Source organism: Nicotiana sylvestris, chromosome 6 (genome assembly GCF_000393655.2).
Source record: "Nicotiana sylvestris chromosome 6, ASM39365v2, whole genome shotgun sequence".
NCBI classification, from domain to species: Eukaryota; Viridiplantae; Streptophyta; class Magnoliopsida; order Solanales; family Solanaceae; genus Nicotiana; species Nicotiana sylvestris.
In genome coordinates, this window is record NC_091062.1 from 37,123,671 (window position 1) to 37,142,267 (window position 18,597).

Sequence of the window (18,597 nt, forward strand, 5' to 3'; positions counted from 1 at the left end):
TGTTGTATGCTCTTGCTATTCTTCTTTGATATAATTGACCATGACATACTGCGGCCAACCGTTTTTCATCAATCAAGTTTAACTGTTCCAGACGGGTTTTGACCCACTCATCATCATCAATCTTTGCTTCGGCGATAATCCGAAGGGAAGGAATCTCAACTTCTGCAGGAATTACTGCTTCAGTGCCATATACCAACAAATAAGGAGTTGCTCCTACTGAAGTGCGAACAGTAGTGCGATATCCCAATAATGCAAATGGTAATTTTTCATGCCATTGTCTTGAACCTTCTACCATTTTCCGAAGTATCTTCTTTATGTTTTTGTTGGCTGCCTCGACTGCTCCATTCGCCTTGGGCCGATATGGGGTAGAGTTGCGATGTGTAATCTTAAACTGTTGACATACTTCCTTCATTAAGTTGCTGTTAAGATTAGCACCGTTATCTGTGATGATCACCTTTGGGATTCCGAATCGACATATGATATTTGAGTGGACAAAATCGACCACAGCTTTCTTGGTCACTGATTTGAATGTCTTGGCCTCAACCCATTTGGTAAAATAATCAATGGCTACCAGAATGAACCTGTGCCCATTGGATGCTGTCGGCTCAATTGGTCCAATCACATCCATGCCCCAGGCAACGAAGGGCCATGGTGCCGACATTGTGTGCAACTCGGATGGTGGAGAATGAATCAAATCTCCGTGTATCTGGAATTGATGACACTTGCGCACAAAACTGATGCAATCTCGCTCCATGGTAAGCCAATAGTAACCAGCTCGGAGGATTTTCTTTGCCAACACATATCCGCTCATGTGGGGTCCGCAAACTCCCGAATGTACTTCAGACATGACAGCTGTAGCTTGTCTGGCATCTATGCATCTTAATAATCCAAGATCTGGTGTTCTTTTATACAAAACTCCTCCGCTTAAGAAGAATCCATTTGCCAATCGCCTAATGGTCCTCTTTTGATCTCCTGTGGCTTGTGCGGGATATATCCCCATCCTGATATACTCCTTGATGTCGTGGAACCATGGTTCACCATCAAATTCTTCTTCAACCATATTGCAATAAGCGTGCTGATCGTGGACTCGAATATGTAGTGGATCCACATAAGCTTTGTCTGGATGGTGCAACATTGATGCCAAAGTAGCCAATGCATCGGCAACCTCATTATGGATCCTTGGAATATGCCGGAATTCCACTGATTGAAACCACTGACAAAGATCATGTAGACATTGTCGGTATGGTATGAACTTCAAGTCTCGGGTTTCCCATTCTCCTTGAATTTGATGTACCAAAAGATCTGAATCTCCCATGACTAAGATTTCTCGGATACCCATGTCTGCGGCTAGCCTTAATCCCAAAATACAAGCTTCATATTCAGCCATATTATTGGTGCAATAAAATCGCAGTTGAGCCGTAACAGGATAGTGATGCCCTTTTTCAGAGATAATTACAGCTCCTATCCCGACTCCTTTCATGTTAGCGGCTCCATCAAAGAAAAGTTTCCAGCCAGGTTTTTCAATTCGCTCCACCTCGTCGATGTGCATTATTTCTTCATCAGGAAAATAGGTTTTCAATGGTTCGTATTCCTCATCGACCGGGTTTTCGGCTAAATGATCGGCCAGTGCTTGGGCCTTCATTGCAGGTTCGAGTCACATAGATGATGTCAAATTCTGTGAGCAATATCTGCCACTTTGCAAGTCTTCCCGTTGGCATAGGCTTTTGAAAAATATATTTCAATGGATCCAGACGAGAAATGAGGTAAGTAGTGTTGGATGACAAATAGTGTTTCAATTTTTGAGCTACCCAAGTCAGGGCGCAACATGTCTTCTCCAGATGAGTATACTTAACCTCATAAGCTGTGAATTTCTTGCTAAGGTAGTAGGTGGCCTGTTCTTTTCTGCCAGTGAGGTCATGTTGCCCCAATACACAACCAAATAAATTTTCCAAGACCGTCAAGTAAAGAATCAAAAGTCTTCCTGGCTCTGGCGGGACCAACACGGGTGGGTTCGATAAGTACCCTTTTATCTTATCGAACGCTTCTTGACACTCATCGGTCCATTTGACCGCAGCATCCTTTTTCAACAATTTGAAAATTGGCTCACAGGTTGTTGTGAGCTGAGCAATAAACCTGCTGATGTAATTTAACCTTCCCAACAAACTCATTACTTCAGTTTTGTTCTTTGGAGGTGGCAATTCTTGGATGGCTTTGATTTTTGATGGGTCTAGCTCGATACCTCGTCGACTGACTATGAATCCCAGCAATTTTCCAGATGGAACTCCAAATGCGCATTTGGCAGGGTTAAGCTTGAGGTTGTACCTGCGAAGTCTTAAGAAAAATTTCCTCAAATCCCCAACGTGGTCGGCCTGATGCTTTGATTTTATGATCACATCGTCCATGTATACCTCAATCTCCTTGTGCATCATATCATGAAACACTGTGGTCATCGCTCTCATGTAGGTTGCTCCGGCGTTCTTCAAACCGAATGGCATTACCCGGTAGCAATAAGTTCCCCATGGTGTGATGAATGCCGTCTTTTCTGTATCTTCTTCATCCATTAGAATTTGATGATACCCGGCATAACAATCCACGAAAGACCCTATATCATGCTTGGCACAATTGTCGATCAAAATATGGATATTGGGTAATGGGAAATTATCCTTCGGACTGGCTTTGTTGAGATTGCGGTAGTCGACGCATACTCTAATTTTGCCGTCTTTCTTTGGCACAGGAACGATATTAGCTAACCAAACAGGATATCGAGTGACTCGAATGACCTTTGCTTCCAATTGTTTGGTGATTTCTTCCTTAATTCTCACACTCATATCAGGCTTGAATTTTCTCAGCCTTTGCTTGACAGGAGGCACCGTTGGATCGGTGGGCAATTTGTGAACCACTAAATCAGTGCTCAGGCCCGGCATGTCGTCATATGACCATGCAAAAACATCTTTGAATTCTATGAGTGCTTTAATTAACTCTTCTCGGATCTTTGGTTCGAGATGGACACTTATTTTAGTTTCCCGGACATTACTCGTGTCCCCTATATTGATGTCCTCGGTATCACTCAAGTTAGGTTTGATTTTTTCCTCAAAGTGAATTAACTCTTTACTAATCTCTTCAAAAACCTCATCTTCATCATATTCTGATTCATAATCACAATATATTTCTTGAATTAATATTTCGGAACCAGATTGATTTTTAAGACTGGGCTGAGGATTCCTCATGCATGCCATATCACTAGAGCCAGCGTAAAAAGAACTGTACAGGAAAGAAGAAAAAGAAAAGAAAACTATCAGGAATGATAATAAAAAGGAAACTGCTTTTTATTGGATGATGAAAGATAACAAGGTTTTGCACACTTCAAACAAACTGTAAGATAAGCTTTGGGATTACAACCCTGAAGCAACCCAAACAAACTTGAAAGAAAATCAAAATAAACTACCAAGACTCCTTTCGAATGGGGAGAGGAGTGGCTTTCCAATTATTAAGCTTTGTTTCTGGCCCAACGAATTGAACTTCTGCGTTGCTACACCCTTCTCCGCTTTCCAACATATTCACATCATCAAACAATTTCTCGAATCTTTCAATCAATTCCTCCTCAGGATTGACCCGGGATTTTGGAATTGTTGTTATCGGGCGATTTTTAGCACCGGTCTTGACAAAAGACTTTGACAGATGTGGGACTGGTTTTGGAAGATCCCATGCCTTGTGTTTCAACTTTCTGGCCTTTATCACGTCATCGACAGTGGGTATGAACCCTAAACCGAATGTTCCCCAGTTCTCGGGGAGAGATACTGGTTGTATAATTCCTTGCAAAGATGAGCCCAGACCTTTGCCGGGTATAAAACCGTTTTTTAACATTTCATAGGCTACCATGACTGATGCAGAGGATATCTTTGGATTCAGAAGGCATTTCCCCTCTGGAATTTTCTCTACCGACAATGTGTCGGACACTTGGTATACCCATGGTCCCTGGTCATTTTCTATTCCCTCGACCGGTACAATGGTATTGCTGTGAGCATTTAAACTTTCCTCCCCATGCACAACTATTTCTTGATGATCCCATTCAAACTTGACAGCCTGATGTAGTGTTGACGGGACTGCTTTAGCAGCATGGATCCATGGTCGACCCAACAACAAGTTGTAAGAAACAGTTATGTCCAACACTTGAAATTCCATTGTGAATTCAACTGGCCCTATTGTTAGTTCCAACACTATGTCGCCAAATGAATCTCTGCTTCCACCGTCAAACCCCCGTACGCAGATACTATTTTTCTGGATCCTCTCCTCTTTAATTTTTAATTTGCTTAAAGTGGAGAGAGGGCAGATGTTTGCACTTGACCCATTGTCAACCAATACCCGGGTTACTACGGAGTTTTCACATTTCACGGTGAGGTAAAGAGCTCTGTTATGCTCGGTACCTTCCACAGGCAATTCATCATCAGCAAATGTAATTCTGTTTGTCTCAAAGATTCTGTTGGCTATTCTTCCCAAATGATTTACAGAGATTTTTTCAGGAACATGAGCCTCATTCAGGATTTTCATCAAAGCCAGACGGTGCTCTTCTGAATGGATCAGTAATGACAACAATGAAATTTGAGCGGGCGTCTTCTTCAATTGATCCACAACAGAATAATCATGGAGTTTCATTTTTCTTAAAAACTCTTCCGCTTCTTCTTCTGTCACACCTCTCTTTATTGGTGTTGGATTATTTTTAGTTTTTCTTAACTCTTCGGGCGTAAAACATCTTCTCGAACGGGTCAAGCCTTGCACCTCACACACTTCTTCCTTGACTTCTTGTCCCTTGTACATTACAGTCACCCGTTCATAGTTCCATGGGATGGCTTTGTTGTTGATGACTGGCAGCTGGGTTACAGGTGTGATAATAACCCGATCTGTACGGGCTCCTTCCACGAATACAATGGGTTTGTTAGCAACCCCTGGTACTATCACTTTCGGCCTTTCTTGTTTTGTGGCAACTTTGCTCGATGATCCCTCCTCGACTATCATAGATGGTTCATCACCATTTCTGTTCTGCTTAGGTACCGGCTTCTCCTCTGTTAACTGCTTATCTGGCTTGGCTTCATGAGACTTGATCATCATGACAGTTTGTGACGGCTTCTTTGTCTCCCCATCAGCTTGTATGATTTCTATCATATTGGCCTCTTGATGGGCTGGCATTGGATTTCTATTGATATTGGGAGCTTCGGGGGTTTGAACCTCGATTTTATTAGTATCAATCAGCTCTTGTATTGCATTTTTCAAATGCCAGCATTTCTCCGTATCATGGCCTGGTGCACCGGAGCAATATTCACAGCTAATGGTGTAATCCAGATTCTTTGGAGGAGGATTGGGTAGCTTGGATTGTATTGGTCTCAGCATGTCTAGCTGTCTCAGCCTGTGGAACAGACTAGTGTAAGACTCTCCCAATGGAGTGTAAGTTTTCTTTTTCTGTTCCCTTTCTCCCCTGAATGCTGGCCTAGGCCTGAAACCTGGTCCGGGATAGGCTCGTGGGTAAGTATTTGGTGTGACAGGAGCACGCCAATTGGTGTGAACAGGTGGCTGATTGTATGCTTGAGCATGGTTAATGGAAAAATGAGGCTCTGAAGGGTGATAGTAGTGTTGGGATGAATCATGGTGGTAAGCTGATTGGCGAGGTCGTTGTTGATTATAGTAAAGCGGTGAACCTCTGGGTCCCGACCAAATTCCTGAATCAACTACCGCTGCTTCCTCCCTCTTCTTTCTTCCGATTCCTCCTACCCCGCCTTGAATAGCTTGAGTAGTTGCCTTAATTGCTGAATAGCTCATAATTTTATTTGTTTTGAGGCCTTCTTCCACCATACCTCCCATCTTCACCACTCCGTTGAATGATTTCCCAACAGCTGAAACCAAATGGGCATAGTAAGTTGGTTCCAAGGCTTGAAGGAAATAGTCTACCATTTCACTCTCCTTCATAGGAGGATCCACTCTTGCTGCCTGTTCTCTCCACCGAAAACCATACTCTCTGAAACTTTCATTGTGTTTCTTCTCAAATTTTGTCAAAGATAATCGATCTGGGATGATTTCCAGATTGTATTGGAAATGGTATGCGAATGCCTGTGCCAGGTCATCCCAGGTGTACCATCTCCCATGGTCCTGGCGTGTATACCACTCCAAAGCTGATCCGCTTAAACTTTGACTGAAGTAAGCCATCAATAATTCATCCTTTCCCCCAGCTCCTCGCATCTTGCTGCAGAAACCCCTTAAGTGGGCTACTGGGTCGTCGTGCCCGTTGTATAGGTCAAATTTGGGCATCTTGAAGCCGACTGGTAATTGTACATTGGGGAATAAGCACAAATCTTTGTATGCTACACTGACTTGCCCACCTAATCCTCGCATGTCTCTGAACGATTGTTCTAGACTCTTGACCTTCCTGAACATCTCTTCTTGTTCAGCATTTTTGGCTGGTTTGTCAATTTCGGTTGGGAGATCAAAACGAGGAGCAGTTGAATGAATTTCGGAGGCTTTGAGGGTGGGCTCCGGGGGGTAATATTGGTTGTCCTGGGCCTGGAATGTAGGCTCACTAGGAGATTTGTGGAATGTAGCAGGGGGAGGTGCTACGAAAACAGGAGTCATAGGTGGAGGAAAATATGGAACTGGTTTCGGAGGTGGAGACTGCGGTGTCTGAGAGGTGGTGCCTCGGTAGTGCTGGTAAATGGGGAAATTTGGGGATAATTCAGTGGTAATATTATCCTGAGTTTGGGTCATTGATGGAGCAGGGTTAGTTGAATAAGACGGGGGTAACTGTCCTGTAGACCAGGCTTGGTACATCTCAGCCATTTGCTGCTTGAGTTTAAACATCTCTTCTTTCATTTTCCCGACATCCATCTCCTCTAGCTCCATACCTGTGTCAACATCTGGGATAGACATACTTTCGGGTAGTGGTCCTTTTGATCTCGTGTGATAATGATAATATGCCAGTATACTCTTTAGAGAAACTAACTGCTTGAATTCTGAAAATGAGCAAACTTGTTAGTTTTGAGAGTTTAACATATATATAATTACACGTTGAGATGCAATGCTCCTAGACAAATATCCCCTTTCTATTATGCATTTGCTCGGCAGCTTGTGTCGTCCCAGCTTTCTTGAAATTTTTATTGTTATATACTTTTATTTTATTTATTATATATATCTTTTATTGTGGTGGTCGAATCTTATAGAGATTGCCTACGTATCATGCCCCCGCATGAATCAGACCTTGCGTAGCTCGGACTAAAGGCAATCACTTTTATTCATTATACAAAGATGGAATTACATTTGAAAACTTTAAGAAAATGGTTTGAAACACACATACTTAAATAAAAATACAAGATACAACTCTTAACATCTCACAACGTGCCCCACTTTCCACTTGTGTTGTAAATTAATAGATTATTTGCTCAATGTAGGGCTTGACTTGGATGACCTCCCAGCGTACGATACATCCTTTCCAACTCCATTGCTAGATGATGGGCAAAAATGGGTGCATGCTCTGTGAACCTTTCATAATCCATTCCTTGGTAGTTTACGTAACTTTGAGATGTGTAGACCGTCAGGTCGTGGATTTATGCCCTAAAATCTTGGAGACGTTGGTCTTGGTTCTGTAATCGCTGCTGGCGAGTGGTGGCTATATCTCTGACACGGTTTTCACGATCTAGAGCTGATTCTAATAGAGCTCGGAGTCTGGCCTGCTCTAATCTTGCATGCGCTCTTTCCCTGTCGATGTCTGCTTGTTGATGTTCTCTGTTGCATCCTCTTGCCTCTTCTAGTTGTGCACGAAGCTGATCTTCTGATCGTATCCAATGGTCTTTTTCCTTCTTGAATTGTGCCCTGTCTTCTTCGGATTGCCTTACTTGGCGTTCCTTATTAGATCTGGCCTCTTCGTTTAATTGTTGGATCCTTTCTTTTGCTTTGCTCAACGCCCTTTCGTTTTCCGCAAGAATGGAATCATAATCTTGCATTCTTTCAAAAAGATTGGCGATGGTTTTTTGATCCTTCCAGCTCCTCTTTGGTGTTTCAGAAACTCTTTTCATTTTTTGGAATCGAGCATGAAGATTTTCATTCTCACAAGCTAGACTCTTCTTCTCGCCTTCGGCTTCTTGTGCTTGCAAATCTTTCTCCAAACTGAGGCTTCTCAGATTTTCTTTTAGGGCATGGATAGTTGCTTTGTACCCTTTTTCCTTTTCTCCCCAGATCAACCGCTCTTGGATTTTATCATTGAAGTTTTGAACATGGGGTCTTTTTGTTGGCCTTCTTAGCTCAGGCTCTGGTACATCATCCACGCGAGACCGTTTTTCAAACCACCTTGCATATCCAGGATTTATCTCACCCTTTGTAGTGTCTGGGACTTGAGTATCACTTTTCAAGTATCGACATCCATTCCACATCTGCTGAAGTAGAGCCTCGGGAATAGTGGCTTCTGGGTGTAATTCGATTACTTGCATACTCAAATCTTCATCATCAGGAACTACTTGATATCTCCCTAGTTGTCTTAGGACTCTTAGTGGCGCATACGGCTGGATGCTTCTCAATCCCAATAGTAGCAGATAACTATTTGAGGTTGACATGTGTATCACTTCCCTCATCGGGAGCCATCCCAAAGTCCATTCAATCTGATTTTCCGTTAAAGCTTTTAGATGAGATACCCATGCTTCTATCCCTTCTGGAGCCTGATAATTTTTTATTCTTTCCTCATAACTCTCGATGCAATTATCATTGTTTGACCCATACTGTATGATCTTGGGCTGTTGTTGGAGATGTTCAATCACCCACATTTGCAACAAAATTTTGCATCCTTCGAAGACTTTTGCTCCTGATTTACATAAAGTCAAAGCCCGATAAATGTCTGAGAGAATGATGGGGACAAGGGTGTGATTTTCTTTGGTGGTGAGGATTTGCACAACTTTCGCGGTGCGAATATCAATTGTTCGCTCTTTGTTTGGGAAGACCATGATTCCTAGAAAAGCCACCATGAAGGCAAAGCGACGGTGAATCTGCCAAGTGTCTTTGTTTTGCTTGTTAGTAAGGCCTTTCTCATGAATTTCGAACCCATCTGACTTTCCGAACCTTGAATACAAAAAGTTGAAGGAACAACATCCATTGATGACATTGCTTTTCCTGATTTGACTGCTGATGTTCAGAAGACCGAAGAATCGATGTACCGAAGGAGCCTTTGTGAATATCAGGCTTTGATTTCTTAGACTTCCGCCAAAACCAGCATATCCAGCTATCTCCTCTAATGTAGGAGTAAGCTCGAAGTCAGAGAAACGAAAGACATTGTGAACAGGGTTCCAAAAAGTTACTAATGCCGCAATCAGATCATCACGGGGTTTAACTTTCATAATATCCGTGAGATTTCCCAAATGCTTGACGACCCATTTTTGACCAGCTTCGCCTAAATCATACCACCACATTTGAAGCTGAAATAGAAACTCTTCTGTATTCGTGGATGGGGGGTTTTGCGTGGTGCTCATTTTGTATCTGAAATTTAATTTAATAAAGTCAAGACTCATTTTGAAAATATACACTAAAAAAAATCATTTTCACAAAATTTTTTATTTATTAAATACCTTTATTTCAAGATTTAAAACTATTTTTCTTTTTTTGAAATTTTTAAAACAACCCATTTTATTCCTCTCTTCTCACCATGATTTCATTTAAGCTGGTCAACAAGCATGTTCGAGGCAAATGAATGCACAAGTAGCAAGTAGGATGCATCAGGATGGTCTTTTTATTTCGGGTTCACCTGTCCTAGACAGACCCAACCCCTGTGTTGAGTCTCCAAGGCCAAATGTACATGATGCAAATATACGTTCCTACTAGGGATCCGGTACATGGCTGAGTTATTCTAAGTGAAAAACCTGAGGTTGATTGTTCTAAACCTGGCTTACCCAAACGGACAGTTTGAGCCGAAGCGGGGGCAACGTACCGGGAGCACGAAAGTCTATCCGGCCTAGTTACTTGTCCCAACTTCGTCTTATTTGGTATGACCTTTAACAGAAAGGTGGGTCACGCGCACGTGTGCACCATAAATTTAGAAGACTCAGAAAGAGGGGGTTTCGTAGCAGTTGTATATATTCACAATTCAAATAATATTAAAGCGGTAAAAAAAACATTTAGCATGTTAATCATATCATATAGTAAATAAAGCCAATTATCGCAGTTATTTTAAGCTCGAATTCTTTAAACCCTGAACCAGTGGTTCTGGGTTACAGTACCAATATCATCCCGAGCAAGTCGCCACCTGGGAATTTTAAGGCGTCCCAAGTCACCGGTTTTAATCCCTGAATCGAGGAGAATATGACTCTGTTTATTATTCTGCGAACCGGAAATCCTGAGTAAGGAATTCTGTTAATCCGGAAGAAGGTGTTAGGCATTTCCGAATTCCGTGGTTCTAGCACGGTCGTTCAACTGTTTTTATTATTGGCTTATCTTGATTTTTACATATATATTGCAGGATTTTGTCACCGCTTCTGTTTATTGTTTATGACGAATTACGCGTACGTATATTCGTATTATATACCTTTTATAATTACAGAGGATCGTGCCACGCATACGTGTACACAATAAAATTGTTATAGTTTTTATTAAAAAAATCATATGTTCGAAATTTAAAATAAAATCAGGAACATCATCACCCTTGTATTTAGACAATGAACTGCACATCTCGGGTTATATGAAATTATTTTACATCCTTGGAAAAATCCTTTTCTTAAATATTCGTTCGAAATTGCGCGTACGCATAATCCGAATTTGCTTTTTAAAAATATAATCAGGGTACGCGAACGCATCCCTAATCGCGCAAAATATTTGTAATGGTATTATGGATTTTCCACAAATTGTTTATTATATTCATACATTTTTATGTGAAAATCATGAGAACTCCCATTTTAGAGGCCCTTAAATTCTTTGAAAAGAATTCACAATCTATTAAATGTTGCCCGTCGATTATAATTTTCGAGTATAAATTATATTCATCCCGCTATTCAAATTCGAAGAAAAGAATAAAAATAGGATTTTTAACAAATACAACATATATATATATGCCAAAGAATGAATTGTATATGAAACTAAAAATGATTTATAAAGGGAAGAAATATTTTTCAAGAATTTTTATTATTTTTATTTAGTGCAAGTTTTATTTCTACTTACCATTGATATAAAGTGTTGCAATTTGTTCTTATACATATCATCTCATTCTCACATACTTGTTTTTAATCCAAAATTATAATTGCTTAGTTTATTTATAACGCTAAATAATCAAATTGATGAGAAAGGAGTTATTATTCGAATTGATTCAATAAAATTGTATTACATACAACATAGTTGTGCGCCTAAACATTCATAATATTCTTAACATCATAACGAGCTATACCAACTCACCTTACTCATATGATTATAAATATACATGTCATCATGCCATATAATAGCTTATATCAATCTAAACAAAATCATTTTTTACAAGATATACTACTAATGTAACTTCTTAATACTTCCATTCTACTTTACATTTAGCTAAAGGTATTATGGGATGTAATCAATGGCCCATTTTTATGCCATACTCCCTGTTTTGACAACTCACATATAACTATACTAATGAGAAATTCTAGTATAGATAATATTATTACAGCACTTATATGAGTTTTAAAAGAGAATAATCAACTACTAATTATCATGTCAAACATACTACTATATTAACCAAACACAAAAACAAGACTGAACTTTTAAAATAATGAACTTAGACAAAATAAAAATAGAATTGCAATTCAAGCTTCATTGATTCGTCATGCTGAATCTCTTTCCAACATAGAATCTAAAAGATAAGTACCTGGAAATGAAGGTAGAAGAAGTAAGTTTCAGCAGTTGCAGCAGTAACAAAATACTGGCAGAATATCAGTATTTCCACAGATTTGAGCAATAATAAGACCCGAGAAACCCAGATTCACAAGAGCAACGCTTCTTAAAGAATTTCAAATTTTAAAACCAAATAGTATCAATACACAGACCCGGACAGATTCCAAAAAGAACAACAAGATTTCGGATTTTTCTTTTCTTTTCTGGTGTCTGTTTCAGCTTCACTGTGTGTGTGTTCCTTTTTGTTTCTTTTTCTTTTCAAATTTCTGTTTCTGATTCTATTTCTATCTCTTTCTTTCTTTCTATTTTTCTCAAATGTATCTCTCTGAAAACTGATCTTTCTCCTCCTCTAAAATCTGTTTTCTTCTCTTAAATTCAGATCTTTTCTCCTAATTTCCTTTTGATTTTTCCTCTCTTCAGTTTTAAAATCTGTCCTCCAGATCAGATTTTTTCTTTCTCTCTTTCCTTTCTTTCTGTCTGAAAGCTCTCTCTTTTTTCTTCTCTCTTAAAATCTCCTCCTTTAAGGTCTGTCCAGCTCCCTGTATTTATACAGGTCTGGTCCTATACTCTTTTAGTGCTTCTTGGACCCCTTTTCTTCTTTAAAAATCATAAAGTTCCATTAAAACTGCTTTTGAATACTTTAAATGATCCTATCCTGATTTTAAGCAGCCCCATTACCCTTTGTTTCCCATTATCACTTTAAATAATAGCCAATAACTTTCCACTTTCAGCCCATTATGCTATCATATTACCCTCACTATTCTGTCCCAGAAATACCCTCAGAAATCCTATTGTGATTACTATTATTACTGCTGTCAAACTTAAAATCTAACAATACAGATTTTTAAAATCTGTTCAAACCTGATTATTAATCTGATTTAAAGACAGCTACAACCAATCCTAAAGTTTTGGACTGAATCCTAACTAAGAATGTAACCTTCTAACACAATTACATCTAATCAACATTTGTAAACTTGAATTCAAAAATAACATTACAACACTATTATACTGAATTCAGCCTAATAATTCAAATAGAACTTCAACATTGAGTTAGGATCAAACAGATACAGGAGCATTGTCAATATACTGACAATGCCCTAAAACTCACTGTTCAGAAAACAATATATGTACACAATATTCATTTGAATTTACTGACTTGTAAATAAACATGATTTAATTGACGAGTATTAATCAGTTGACTATTTACAACATTGGTCCATAATCAGTCTAAAACAATAGAAACAGACTGTTTCAATCAGCATTATCATAAATGAGAATTCATAATATAACTAATCGACGAACTTAATCGAGTCGATTACTCACATTGTAAATAATCACAACCAACAGAAACAGTTTCATATTTTGATCATATAGACGGGTATGAGACAGTATAACAGAATTGACTAGAAAATTATGAAAAATTAATCAGACTAATGAAACAAACATAGAATACATGTAGAATACACATAAGAAAACAGAAAAATTACCTCTGAACCTTCAAATTCAACCGGACTCAAACTCAACTTGGGTTCGGGCTTTTTTTGAAATCAAACAGACCTTAGTCGAAGTATTTTCTACTGAAAATACTTTGACTAAGGTCGATTAAACCTCAATCTTTCGTCTGAAGTGAAAAAGATGCCAAGATTGGAAAATTTAGGGTTTCAGATCTTGGATTTTAAATCCGAACACTTCTGGGTAGATTCGAGGGAAACCAAAGATGGCACAAGGGTGAGGGAAGCCTAAAGGTCATTTGGTGTTAATTTGGGAGGAATCTGAGTAGGGTTAGGTTTCATTCGAATCTTCAAAAGAAGATTCGAAGAGTTCTGAGGGGATTCGAACCAAACCAACACTAGATCCATAACGAGGTAGGCTAGGGGATGCTGTGGTGTTATTTTGGAAGCCATTGGAAAGGTTTGAGTTTTCAGACCCATCTTCGATTTAATATTCGAAGAGTTGGGGTCTGATTCGAAGGAAACTAAGGTCAGATCTGTGTAGAGGAAGTGGTGAGGAGTCTAGGGTGTTATTTTGATGACCGGCGGCGTTGATGCCGCCGGGTTTCAGGCGATGGGGAATAGGGGCGGCTAGGGTTAGGGGTCTGCTTGGGAAGACGATGAACATGAGAGGAGGGGGGTGTTTAGTTAGGGGGCTGGGTAAGGATTATGGGTTTATATAGGGGAATGGTGGATTGATATTGACCGTCCGATCAATCAAAATGAAAGGCCAGGATCTACTCACTTAACCAAACGACGTCGTTTGGCTTAAGTTTGGGGGTACGGGTTGAACCGGGTATTGGATCGGGTAAGGATTATGGGTTAGGGTGATGAGATCTCATCCGTTGGTTGGATATGATCCAACGGTCCATGATAAACTATGACCAAACGTTGTCGTTTTGACTCCTTTCGACTGGACCGGACCTGGGCTCGTTTGATTTGGGCTGTGGGGGGGGGGGTAACTTGGTTTGGGCCTGGATTTTAATCCAGGTCCGATATTTTTATGTTTTAAACCTATTTTTTATTTCCTGAATTTATTCTTAATTAATAAAATCCTAATCAAAATTATAAAAACAAAAATTATCATTACAATAATACTAATTACCTTTTAATAACCATTAACACGTAGATAAAACATTAATCACACAATGACACAATTAGTATGACGAAAAATAAAAATAAAAATGCATATTTTGGTGATTTTATTTTGAATCAATTATTAAATGCATAATTAAATCCTAGATATGCATGAAACATATATTTTTATTTTATTTTTATTTTGTTATGACAAAGTAAACATTTACGGATATAAGACAAATTTTTAACAAACATCACGTAAAAATTCAAAAATTGCACAGCAAAAGAAATTTATTTTATTTTTGATTTATTTTGGAGTAGTTTTTCGTGAGGCAAAAATCACGTGCTCACAGTGTTGTTACATTTTATATCAAATTCTGGTTGTATATAAATGTCCTATACTTTATCTACATTTTATCTACAAATAAACTACATGTCAGAGTAAATATATATATCAGTATGGATTTTCACAATATCTACAAAATTTCTACATTTATTCTACAATAAAACTACATATCATTTGAAAAATTAATATGAAAATACAGAATTTCAATGTTTCTAAAAATTATCTACAAAATTTCTACAAACTGTTCATAACAGAATTCATCTTTATTTTCATGCAGGTTCGTCTGGAACACTAAAGTTACTTGATATGCCAACAAATCCTGTTATAGAGGAATACAACTTATCTACAATTTTCTACAACTTTCACACATTATTCCACCCAGTTAAATACAACTACAATAACATACAACTTAAATACAAATTTTATACAAAATTAATATAATATGTCTTTTGTATATATTGTATCTGATTATACATAGTAAAAATAAATTTCATACAACTAATTATATATTATACAACTTATCTATAATTTTTGTACATTATATCTACTAAGTTATATACAACGACAATATAATACCACTTAAATACAATTTTTTTACAATGTTGTTCAACTTTCATACAATAGCTAAATGAATAAAAGAAAAATAAATAAACAACAAAATACAATTTTTTCTACAATTTTTCTACAGTTTTTCTACAATTTCTGTAATATAATGTATGTCATGTCTTAATCTTCTTCTTCTTCGAATTTCAATCTGAAATTCAGCCAAAACCAATCTAATCTTCACCAAAACCCCTCAAAATTGAGATATAAACTCCAAACCATATTCCCAATTATTTGCAACAACACCCAATCCAAACAAATAATGATTTTTGAAAACCCAAATTCGAATTCAAAGCTTCAAGGCTTTTTAATGGCTGTCAATGGTGGAATTGCAGCTCTCTTTTCCTTTCCTCTTATATTACTGAAATTTGGGATTGAGAGATAGAGAGAGAAGTAGAGAGAATTCTCAATTCTTTGCAACAACATCCAATCCAAAGAAACAATGTCTTTTGAAAACCCAAATTCGAATTCAAAGCTTCAAAGCTTTTTAATGGTTGTCAATGGTGGAGGGGTTACAGATTTTCGCTGGTTTTAGAAGAGGAAATCGTGGGTGATTGAAGAGGAAATCGTGGGGTGTGGTTTGATACGTGAGTGAGGTGGTGGGATTTGGAGAGAGAAACTTAGGGGAGTGGGAATATACAATTGAGTAAAATTAGGAGACTAATTAATGCCATTAAAATCCTAAAATGGTACATAAATGGTAATTAGGTATATAGAAGGTAATTATATTAAAAGTTAAGCATGAAGGGTAATATAGTCTACTATATGGCATAGGAATGTAAAAATTCCTAAAATTAAATAGCTACTATCCCTATTACAAAAAGATTGACACTATTTTCTTATTAGTCCATTTCAGAAAGATTGATCATTTTCAATATTTTCTTAAATATGAAGTATTTATAGCCACGCAAATGCTATGACATGTTTCAAATCACAAGTTTCAAAAGTTTTATATCCGTACAAATATTATGGCTTATTTAAAATCACATATCTCAAAAGTCTTCCCTTTTTTATTAAAGTTTGTGCCAAGCCAAACAATGATAATTGTTTTGTATACTTAAGAGTTTAGCAATTCGTTAAGGGATCATTTAAGAGACCTCTCCCGGGTTTGCATCACTAACTTATCTTATAGTTTCCAATATTGCTTTTACCTTCCTTGTTTTGATTCTTTTTTTATAAAATTTCTTTTAATTTATTTATCATTAATATAAAAAAGTTACTACAATGCACTTGCTAATATATTCTTTTGTTTAAGTAAAAAGAAATCCAATATCAACAAAGGATAGAAATTTGAAATGCACGGTCACTATTTCCTAATCCAATTAAGAAGTCCGATATCAATTATGTGTCATTTTCTCATTTTTCAAGATGCAAACTATGTGAATTTTGATTATTTTAAAATATATTGCACCATCACATTCACATGAGAAGAATTTCAGTTTGTAATACTTTTCATATAATTTTTGAATATTTAAATTTTAATTTTATAATATTAAATTGATCTAATCCAATTTAACTTCGAAGTTAGTCAAATTGACGCCCGAAAGCGAAATGTGATACTTATTTTGGGAAGGAGGAAGTGTAGTAAGTAATGTTTCTAATCCAATAAGAAATCCAATATCAACAAGGAATAGGAGTTGGGAACATATTTATAAAGCCCTGTAAAAATTCGTAAATTTAAATACTTTACGGGTTGCTAATAAAATATTTGGTCATTGTTTTTGCATGCTAGGACTAATATCGGATAAGAAAAATATTATACATGCATGATGTTATTTATATGAAAGTTTGAAAGTTGCTCAAGTTGGAAAATGGAAACTATGCAATGGATTAAAGTTTCAAATAAGTTTGCAGAAGATTCGACTTCAAATGAGCACAACTCCCAAGATATGAAGAGTTATGTGGTGTACTATCTATCAAGTAAAAAATCTGAATCTAATTTTCAACGTTTTAAGCCGTTCATTATTTAGATATTCCTAAGAGAAGGTATGATTTTTTCACGGCGTAATACATACGGAGACACCTAAAGTTGGCACGATCTTTCACTTAGACACTTAAACTAGACCTCTTTCCAATTAGACACGTTTCTTAGGCAATTCTCATACCAATTAGACACGTTTTTTGCTGGCTTATTAATTAACCAAGCGCGTGTTCTGCAATCTCCGTCTACGTAGCAAAAATAACCATTATAAATCGTGCCACGTCATTTTATTTGTCCACCTCACTGTCCACCTCAGCTATATAGTGTTATTTCCACTAAAATACAGATAATGAAGTTTGAATTGACCAAGTGTGGTACCGTGTCATCAACAGAAAGAGAATGAGCAGAGGTATCGACAACAACAATAGGAGGAAGAAGAAGGCGGAAGACGACGAGGTTGAAGAGCTGCTGCGGGCGGCAGAGGATGACGTATTCCTCAAGCTCAGCCTCAATTCCTATATAGCTCGTGGTTCTTCCACCCAATTCATCGATCCAGATCTCGATCAACGTTTCTGTGCCCTCAAATCCAAGCAAACCCCCAAAACCAAAAACCCTATTCCCCAACAACCATGTTCAACCTCTACAGCTTCCGATGTTAACTTGTTTCCCAGATTTGCAGCTCTCAAAAGCTCCCTTCCCGCTTATTCTTCTTCGGCTAACCAACATGCTGCGGAGGAGAATGAAGAGGCTGACGATGAAGTTGAGAAGGTGATTAAGTGGGTCATTGATGCTGCTAGGCTTGACCCTTCACCTCCCTCTGACACTGATGAAGATGAAAATAGTGAGGATGATGTCAGCTAAGCGGAAATGATTTATGAGTGTATGTGGTATCCTTTTTGTTTTCTTCCAATCACAAATACTCACCTTTTCGTTTTCGGCTGAATTTGAATTTGGTATGGCATTCGAAAGAAGAATAGCGATTTGAGTTGGAGAAGATGACGGAAAGTGGAGGAGGCAATGGTGGAAATGGTGGTGGACATAAAGAAGAAGAAGGAAATAAAAAAACAAAAAAAAATCTGTTTTTTGGGCTTTTCACGCGCCCATATTGGGTGAAACTCACTTTATGTGCCAACTCAGCAAGAAGTGTTTAATTGGAACAAAGTTCATGTAACGTACGTGCTCAATAGGAACTCTCTTAGTTCAGGTGTCTAAATGAAAGATCGTGCCAACTTTAAGTGTCTCCGTATGTATTACGCCTTTTTTCACTAAAAGGTAGCTATAAAACC

At 37.9% G+C, this 18,597-nt stretch overlaps 1 protein-coding gene across 1 annotated transcript; it reads left to right on the forward strand.

Moving 5' to 3' along the window:
- Positions 1-17,710: 17,710 nt before the first annotated feature.
- On the forward strand, positions 17,711-18,172 carry LOC104219513 (uncharacterized). The gene has a single exon (XM_009770207.1). The coding sequence runs from the start codon at positions 17,711-17,713 to the stop codon at positions 18,170-18,172; it is 462 nt and encodes a 153-aa protein (XP_009768509.1).
- Positions 18,173-18,597: the final 425 nt, after the last annotated feature.

What these genes read in the sequence shown, in the direction of transcription:
- LOC104219513 (XM_009770207.1), top strand. Translation starts at nt 17,711, where the DNA reads ATGAGCAGAGGTATCGACAACAACAATAGGAGGAAGAAGAAGGCGGAA.